Consider the following 10,172-nt stretch of genomic DNA (forward strand, 5'->3'; position numbering starts at 1 on the left):
TTAGTACAAACCATGGTGCATAAATGTAGTAGACAAACGGCAATTGTAGTATTGTTTCCAGGCTATAAAATGTTTATTCAAACATGTAGTGTCCACACAGACACACACACAAAAAAAATCTAATTACAACATACAAGGATTACATCATTGTGTTCAAAGGAGCATCAAACCTCTTGAGATGAATCACCAAGAGGGAAAGGATAAACACTGGACTTATAGTTGTATATATATATATATAAAAGCAGAGCACATTTATTCAAAGTCACTGTCAAGGTTTGCTCTGACTGTAAAGCTTTATGCTCATTTATACAGGTCTGTGATTTTAGCAAATTTATATGCATGCATATTTCCAGTATTTTAAAATAGCTTTTAAATGTGTGAAATGACACCTTTGTAATTTCTTAAAAAAATGTCTTTTTTCTTGTGTTAATTTATTTTTTTAGCTTGTTAAAAACAACAAACATAAAGCTGCCATGAGTTCTGTAAATGCAAGTTATGCACATAATATTTCCATTGTTCATCCTCAATACTTTTTTATCATTGGACTTTCAGGTATACCGAATAGCAGTTATTTCTATATATTTTTATTTATGATATATTTTATTACTCTAATTGGGAACTCTGTAGTCCTTCTCATTATAGCTCTTGAGCGGAGCCTGCACAGTCCAAAGTACATTGGTGTGTTTAACTTGGCCTTGGCTGATATTGGTGAAACTAATGCACTGATTCCTAACATGATGAAGACTTTTCTGTTTGATTCACAGTACATCTCCTACAATGCTTGTTTGGCAAACATGTTTTTTGTGTTCTTCTTCAGTAGTTTGCAAAGTGTCAGTCTTGTTGTTTTGGCATATGATCGCTTCATTGCCATTTGCTTGCCATTAAGATATCATTCAATTGTGAACAATAACAGTATGGTTTTAGTTTTTCCAGTAATATGGGCATTTAATTCTTCTATGGTGGCCTTGATGGTGTCTTTGATCACCCGTCTTTCAGTTTGTGAATCCAATGTAATACAGAGTTATTTTTGTGATCATGGGCCAGTGTATAGGTTGGCATGTAATGACTACAACCTTAATAAGTCTGTGGGATTTGTCATCACAACGTTATACCTTATAGCACCACTGGTCATTATATTCTTGTCATACCTGGGCATTTTTCTAGCTTTAAGCAGAATTACAACTTGGGAAAGACGTTTAAAAGCACTGAAGACCTGTGTTTCTCACCTGTTGTTAGTTGGAATTTATTTCTTCCCCATATGCTTCACATACCTTGCACAACTCTTGGCTGCTCTCACTCCCAATGCCAGAGTCATCAGCACATCTCTGGCATATGTTGTTCCACCAATGCTAAATCCCATAATTTATGTTTTAAACACAGCTGAGATCAAAAACATATTTCGAAAAATGCTTACTAACAAATCTGCACCCATTAGAGCGAATATTTAAAAATGACTCTAATTATAGTATAGTATCATCAGCACTGGAACTGAATATATGCATTGCTGAATTGCAATAAAATGCTATTTGTTTATAATTTCAATTATGTGTATGTACTGCTTGTGGTATTACTGACCCCAAGACAAAACAAAAATATTTTATAATACAATTGGTGAACAATTAACAAAGTGTTAACTGTAATTTTTCAGCCACCAAAATGTTTTTATCTTACACTGTTATTAACTTTTACTGTTAGTTGGTAAATTCGAATAAATATGTTTTGTTATTGTGCTGTAAACTCATATGAAGAATGAAGAAAAAAATTGACAAAAAAAATTTGACAAAATAAAATTTCCTAGTTTCTTTCCAGTCGTTTGTTGTTATGGACACTCATTTAATCATCACAGCTGTTCGCCATATTGTCAACATTTTACTCCTTTTCATTCAGTTTGTGTTTGGTATTGTTTATGTATGTGAGCTACATGCTGTTGTGCTGCCTTTCTGCATTGGATTTACCAAATTTTGGAACCTTTTGTTTGTAGAAACCTTTTTGAAATGTTTTCTTCATCTGAATCCTACCATGACAATAACATTATTTATTTTCTTTTTTTTTTAATCAATATATTTATTATTTTCACATGAACAATTTACAGAATACATTCAGTATACAAGACAATCTTTTCTAACCACCCCTACCATCCCTGTCCCACCCCTCGGTAGACAGAACACTCAAATAGACATTGTTACAAGACTGATGTTTAAGAAAAAACAAACAAACAACCAAAGAAACAAACAAAAAAATGAATTATAATAAAATAAATAGAAAGTATAAGTATAAAAGTATAGGTTCAAGTAAAGAAGGGTTACTTTGTCACATCAGCATTTTCAACAGTAACATCCAAATTATTCATATATTCAATACATTTGCCCCAAATCTTTTCAAACCTCAATGTTTTTTTTCTCAGATTAAACATTATTTTTTCAACAGGAACATAGGACGAAAGTTCTCTAGGCCATACAACATGAGTGGGAGGTTCTTCTGATTTCCATTGTATACATTTATTTGCTGCTATCAGAGCCATCTTAACAAAACATAAATTCTTTCTTTGATAAAGTCGGAGGAACGATTTATCTCCCAATAACATACATTTTTGATCAAATGAAAGCTTAACATTAATAATCTTATCAATAGTTTGCATCATATTTTCCCAATAGGTTTCTAGTTTTGAGCAAGTCCAAAACTTGTGTAATAGTCTACCAACCTCTTGTACATCAAGGACAGCTGTCTGAATATGAATCACTAATCTTGTGTAATCTTTCAGGTGTATAATATACCCTATAATATTAAACTGTATGAGTCTGTGCCTACTGTTGTATGAAAATGTTTGAGTATTTTTACAATGTATTCCCAAGAATCTTGCTCAAAGGTACATTCCAGATCTTTTTCCTATTTAAGTCTTTCAATTTATGTCCATGCAGGTGGAAGTTTACTATTCATCTGCCAAAACCATATCGCTTTCATTTGTGCTGTCCAGAAATAACGCAACAAATCTGGGAGTTGTAATCCACCTTTTTTAAATGTAATATGTAATCTCTTAAATTGAACCCTCAGAGTCTTATTATTCCATATACATTTTCTAATTGCACTTTTAAGATTATTAAAAAACCGAGATTGGGAGAGTTTGAAATAATTATAGAAATTTAGGGAGCACATTTATTTTGATGCAATTTATCCTGCCAATTAGTGATAATGGTAGTAAGTTCCATCTGACCAGGTCCATCCTTACCTTTTTAAGTATTGGGGAGGCTTGAACTTTCATGTACATATCATGTAATTTCACAATGCCATCATCGTTGTTTCAAAGGACCATGTCACCAATTCAGTTGAAGGGCCACAAACATGATGAAGTGTTGAGAAGCTAATGCTTAGTTAATGATGACTACTGTATTATAATCTCAACAGAATTAATGTGCTATGTGCTGAGCCTGTGGCCAGTTTTGGGGTCTGAACATTTACCTGCAGGCTACTATGAATGAACATGCTAAACTCAGAGATCATGATTAATAAAAAAAACTTTAGTTAATCACATTCATTTATATACTGGTCTAGCCTATATAGATAATGTGGATTTTTCGATATTCCTTTAATAATTCACACTTACATTACCAGTGTTGGAGCTAGTTACTCAAAAAAGTTATATATTACATATTACATATTACTCTCAAAAATAGTAATGCATTACGTTACTTTATTGCTCCCTGGAGAAAGTAACTAGTTATATTACTAGTTACATTTTTTTCTTAATTACTCTATAATTGCCTGAGATGCATCAGATGGAGGGATAACATACAAAAGAGGAGTGTTCTTTAGGGTCTTTATTATGCCAACAACAGACTGGCACTAGCACTCAGACTCTATAGCACACATAACTACAAACAACTGTACTTGTGCAATCAAGTACAAACAAGTATTAACTTCCTCAATGTTTAACAAACACTGTCTGGTGCAAACAATCAATAAATTTGATTGTCAATTTATAACGACGTCGACGGTAGAAAGAAGTAACATTTCTACTACGAGGCAACAAGCTTATTTATCTCGGATTTTGATGTTGGTAGTACTTTATTGTCAAATGAAAGTTTTTGCTGCTTATGGGGCTGCTCGTTCATGTCACTCTGTCGCTTTGCAACGAGCTTGATGTGTCCGTGCTGTCGCTGCAGGTGCTTCTTCAAGTTGGAGGTAGAGTTACAAGCAGTGGAGAGCAGCTTTCTCCCCGGGCAGAGTGTGGACTCCACCGTCAAGTTATTTTCCTTCCCTTGAACATATCCAAAATAATTACTGAATCTCCACCCATTGAAACTAGCTTTCTGTTGCTGGGGACCTTCCTCTGAAAAAGAGCTTGCCATTGTTGACGCTTCCATCTTCCCCCATCTGTCTTTGAGAGTGCCGCTCTGCTGCTGGCTGCCGGGTGTCGACCAATCAGTGATGGTAATGGTCGATACCTCGTGCCAAACCCAGACCAATCACTGTTCCATACACGCCCTCCTCCCCTTCCCTTCTGTTCTCCGTGTTGTGTGCCTTGTGTGTGATGAAGGTGCTACTGGCAAATGTAACACAAGTAACAAGCTTGGAAAAACTGTAATAATATTACCATTTTCAGTCAAGTAATGCCTTACACTACCAGTTAATATTAAGTAATATTATTGCTTAGTAACGCGTTACACCTAACACTGTACATTACACAATTAGAGTAAAGCAAATTAATTAGGTTAATTGTCTGAATATGCTCCTCCTTGCCTATCGTACTAGGCAAAATATACACAAATACATGAATTACACAAATACAATTACATAAATGCATTCAAATATACATCAATTCTGGTTCTGAAAGTAGTCTTACATGCATGAATTAGACCAATTTTAAACATAGAAAACATCATGATCATGTGTAATAAACCATAATGTATGATGATTTACTCACCTTAGTTAATGTTTTAATTAAGGTGTTGTTCATCCATGAAGTCTTGAATGAAAGACTCTGAATTCCTGTTGGTTCCTGATGATTCATGAGATATTAATGCATCTAGTAATGCATAAGTTATGCATGAATTAATGCATGAATTCATGATAATTCATGTACCCTTACCGTAAAGCAGCGTTTCTCAAAGTGTGGGGCGCGCCCCACTGGTGGGGAATAGAGACATGACAAGTGGGGCGCGACAAACAGGAGGAAATGTGTTAATTTTTTGTGCCCATCTCTATTAACATTTTGAGCGGTCCCACATGGGATTTTTATGTCTATGCCCCTGAGAGTACGGACCCACATAAGGGATTTAGAATGTTCAATGACGTGACATCATTGCCAGAATTAAACGGTGGGACGCGCTTCGGCTGGCACTGAGCCAAATGCGGACGCGCTCAGCTCTTGACATACATCATGCAGTTTTCAACCACTTACTGTTTATTTTAGGTTTAATTTAATAGGTAACATTTAAATACACAAGTACAAGTAAAACAATACATTTAATGTTAGAGTTTGTAATACACACTAGTGGCTATGGAAGCAGCAATAACAATCCATTCAAATATAATTGGCTGACATGTTTTATTCATATCAGATACACATAGTGTAAGTAACTATAAAGTTTGCTCGATTCTTCTCCCAGTTCACCGGTCACTTATTTCAGGAGATGCTGATGAATATATGTGCTGTAAATCCAATTGACAGGACTCTGAACTGCAGTGCATTTGTTCAAACGGTTCAATAACGTAATAAAAGCGATACATCTGTCATACAGCGTTTTTTTGGTTGTGGTGAGTCACGTGATAAACATGACGCATTGCCATAGAAACATTAAGGTGAAACGTTCTAAAATAACGTTGCCTTAAAAGAAAACTCACACTCTAGTCAGCTGACACTTTTAGTCAGCTAAAATATTTTGACTGTACGCATGAAAGGTTTAAATGTGATGTTAATAAAATAAATGTTAACAGGCAAACTTAAAAGCCTAGATAATTACCATTTTGTTGGGGTGATTGGGGACAGGTGGGGCTCGGAGCCCTTCCCTACCTCCAAAGTGGGGAATGGCAGAAAAAGTTTGAGAAACACTGCCGTAAAGTGTTACCATTGTTTTTTACGAATTGCCTCCGTGTACATCGATAACATCTTATCTATTAGCTTTGGAAAAGTTTTATAATAATCCATCAAGAAACCATCCAGACCAGGTGTTGCTCCAGCCAATGCGGCATCGGCAGATTGAATCTCTTCTTTTGAGATTTCTTTCTCAAGTTCTTCTCAGTCATTATCATATAATGCTGGAATGTTCAATCTGCATTAAAAACTTTGGATTTCAGCTTCATCAACACCTTCAGACATATACAGCATTTTATAAAACTCTAAGAATTCTTGATTTATTAATTTTTGGTGATTAATAATGTTATTGTCTGATGAATATATTGTATTTATAGTTTTACTAATTTCGTCTTTTCTTATTTGCCACGCTAACACTTTTCCAATCTTATCCCCATGTTCTCTGTTAAGCACGTTTTCTGCTTCTTTGTATGTCAAAATATTGTATTCCAATTTTTTGGATTGTAATTTGTGAAGCAGCTGAGCGTCTTTAGTCTTAAAATGTTCCCTTTCGATTGTTAAAATTTCTTTTTCAAGTAATTGTATCTTTTTTATATATGTTGGTTTTTTTTTCTTATTTGAAGAATAATTGATGATTTGGCCCCATAAGAATGCTTTCATAGCCTCCCAAATTATAGGCTACCCGAAGAGGCCGACAAGATGTAAATTCTGACAGCGAGATTGATTTTCGAGTTCATCAATTTTGTCTTTCAACTGCTTTATTTAGCCGTCAACGGACAGCTTAACATCCGCGACATCCTTGTGAAGGACCATTATTGCTTCTTCCATCTCCATCTGTTTTGCTTCGGCCTCGGCCCCTCTCATATTTACAGATTGTAGTTCATTACTCAATTTCTCCAGTGATTCTGCGAATTTACTCAGGCGCCCGTTGATTAACTCTTCAATGGACTAGCTGCACGAGGTGACGTTTTTCTATTTCCGCTTTCTTGAGTGTACGCTTGAATGCTTCCGGTTCTGAGATATACGAGAGGGGAGATATGAATGATGGCGCTCTTTTACACAAGATATCTCCAAGACCTACCAAAGGTTACAATTAGTGATGTACACCGGCTAGTACAAGCGGCAAGCTAAGCTCCGGGGAGCAAAGGGAAAATTGGTTCAAAATGTATATATCTAGTTACATCGATAACTATTGAAGGTAAGTTATAAAACAATAGTGTGGCAAGGGAGGCGTGGTTCAGCGAGGTCTGCAGCGGGAGAGAGAGCCGCGGGACGAGCGGTAAGTGAGTGGGTTGGAAGCAGATTAATAACACCTGTCTCTCGTTCCAGTAATGAGCGCGGAGAGGGTATAAGACATCGGTGGAACCGGAGACCAGGGAGAGAGAGACTCGGACGGTTGATGCCAGAGACACTGACACGGAGAAACCGGAAGCCGGAAGTGCCGACCCGGAAGTGATTATTGTTGTTTTGAGTTTGGACGGAAAGCACACGCTGAGTGTGCAGTTGGTTATTAAGATACAAATAAAAGAGAAAGCATCAACCGTCCAGCCGACCCCCGTGTCCTCTTCCTTCCTCACACACACAAACTTTGTTACATTGGTGCCGCCGCCATGCAGACGCCCTCCGCCTCGCCGTTTGCGGACATTATCACCTCTCTCGCGGCCCTCCACCAGGAGCAACATCAGGCTATGCTGGACCTTCGGGCGGACCAAGAGCTCCGCTTTGCGGCCATCGTCCAAGGCCAGCAAGAGGGCCGCGAGAGGTTCCGGAGCTGGATAGACCGGGAGGTTCGTACCGAAGCCGCCGGGCTGACCAGCGCACCGGTCCACGTGCCCCTGCATAAGATGGGGCCACAGGATGACTCGGAGGCCTTCATCGACCTGTTCCAAAAAGCTGCGGAGGCCTGCGGGTGGCCCCGGGCACAGTGGCCGGTGCGCCTGATTCCACTGCTCACCGGGGAAGCCCAGGCGGCCGCCCAACAACTGCCGGTAGCGAACCTCCTGGACTACGAAGACCTCAAGCGGGCCATCATCCAGCGGGTCGGTCGGACCCCTGAACAGCATCGCCAGAGATTCCGCTCGCTGGAGTGGGGCGAGGCCGGCCGACCCTTCGCGATGGCCCAGCAGCTCCGGGACTCCTGCCGCAAATGGCTATTGGCCGGTGGAAGCGACGTGGACCACATCGTCGATCTGGTGGTACTGGAGCAATTCATCGCTCGGCTACCAAAGAAGACTGCCGAGTGGGTCCAGTGCCACCGGCCCACGTCGCTGACGACGGCCATCAATCTGGCAGAGGACAACCTGGTGGCGTGCCCGGGGGTCGGCGAGCCCCTATTAACCTCTCCCTCTCTCTCTCCCCCCTCTGTCTCTCCTTCTCGCCCTGTCCCTCTCCCTAGGTCCCGCCCTCTGGGGCCCCCTCGCATTCCCCCCAGAGGCCGGGGTGGAATGGGCCCAGGGCACTACGGGAGTTCGAGGGCCCCGCCCAGGGGGGCGGGGCTGCTGGGGTCGGGCGGGATAACGGATTCCCCCCCCCCCTCCGCGCTCATTTTCCAACCCACTCCCCGCCAGGGGCGGCGGGTAGGCCTGGGCTGGCCTGCTGGCGGTGCGGCGACCCGGATCATTTTGTGGACCGATGTCCGATGATGGACGTCGGGACAATGATCCGGGTCCCGGATTTCCAGCGGACCACCCCCGATCAAGCAGGAGAGTACCAAATTCCTGTGAGTATCAAGGGGGGTACATATCAGGCCTTGGTGGATTCAGGATGTAACCAAACCTCGATCCATCAAAGCCTGATGCAGCCTGGGGCATTGGATACTGGCTGCGTGGTTAAGGTGCGGTGTGTGCACGGGGATGTGGTGGAGTATCCGCTGGTCCCAGTCACGATACAGTTCAGGGGAGAAAAACATAGCATCGAGGTGGCGGTTAGTCCCCACCTCCGGCATCCGCTTATTCTGGGGACGAATTGGCCCGCCTTTGCGGCGTTATTGGGGTCGTTATGCGCGGATGCCGCTTGGGAGAACAAGGCTAGGAACGGGGCGGCGCGAGTGCAGGTTGGCGAGACTGATACGGGACCCTTGGGAACAGCTCCAGAGGAACCGAGCGGGGTCGAGAGACTGATTCTCTCGGACCGCGATGACTTCCCTCTGGAGCAGTCTCAAGATGAGACCCTAAAACATGCATTTCAGCAGGTCCGCGCTATCGACGGTCAGTCTCTCCAACCCGCATTGCCCGTCACGTATCCTTATTTTGCCATAATTAAGGATCGGTTGTATCGAGTGACCCAAGACACTCAGACAAAAGTGGATACAACCCAGTTATTGGTACCAAAGAGCCGCCGGGAAATGCTTTTCCAGGCGGCTCACTCGAATCCGATGGCGGGCCACCTGGGGCAGGCGGCCACACTGAATCGCTTAATGACCCGATTTTTTTGGCCAGGCATTCATGACAATGTGCGCAGGTGGTGCGCGTCTTGCCCTGAATGTCAGTTGGTGAATCCACTGGCCGCCCCAAAAGCGCCATTGCGCCCCCTTCCATTAATGCAGGTCCCCTTCGAGAGAATTGCGATGGACCTCATCGGGCCATTAGAGCGATCCGCACGCGGACATCGTTTTGCGTTAGTCATCGTGGACTACGCAACACGATATCCGGAGGCAGTGGCTCTCCGCAACATCTCCGCGAAGAGTGTTGCGGATGCACTGTTTCGTCTAATCTCCCGAGTGGGGATTCCGAAAGAAATCCTCACTGATCAAGGCACGGCGTTTATGTCACGCACGTTGAGCGAACTCTACGGTTTATTGGGCATTAAATCCATTTGAACAAGCGTCTATCACCCACAAACGGACGGCTTGGTCGAACGGTTTAATCGCACGCTTAAATCCATGATCCGTAAGTTCGTGCAGGAAGACGCCAAAAATTGGGATCGGTGGTTAGAACCCCTCTTATTTGCCTTGCGGGAGGTCCCACAAGCCTCCACGGGGTTTTCCCCCTTCGAGTTTCTCTACGGACGGCAGCCCTGGGGGGTGCTGGACGTCCTACGAGAAACTTGGGAGGAGGGACCTTCTTTGGCCAAAAACGAAATTCAATACGTGCTGGACTTGCGAACAAAACTCCACACCTTGGGGCGGCTATCTAGGGAGAAT

The 10,172-nt window shown here is 42.1% G+C and overlaps 1 protein-coding gene across 1 annotated transcript; it reads left to right on the top strand.

The window, feature by feature from the left end:
* Positions 1-455: 455 nt before the first annotated feature.
* Positions 456-1,448, top strand: LOC137085133 (olfactory receptor 52E8-like). Its single transcript, XM_067451692.1, has one exon. The coding sequence runs from the start codon at positions 474-476 to the stop codon at positions 1,446-1,448; it is 975 nt and encodes a 324-aa protein (XP_067307793.1). The 5' UTR covers positions 456-473.
* Positions 1,449-10,172: the final 8,724 nt, after the last annotated feature.

Source organism: Pseudorasbora parva, chromosome 8 (assembly GCF_024679245.1).
Source record: "Pseudorasbora parva isolate DD20220531a chromosome 8, ASM2467924v1, whole genome shotgun sequence".
NCBI classification, from domain to species: domain Eukaryota; kingdom Metazoa; phylum Chordata; class Actinopteri; order Cypriniformes; family Gobionidae; genus Pseudorasbora; species Pseudorasbora parva.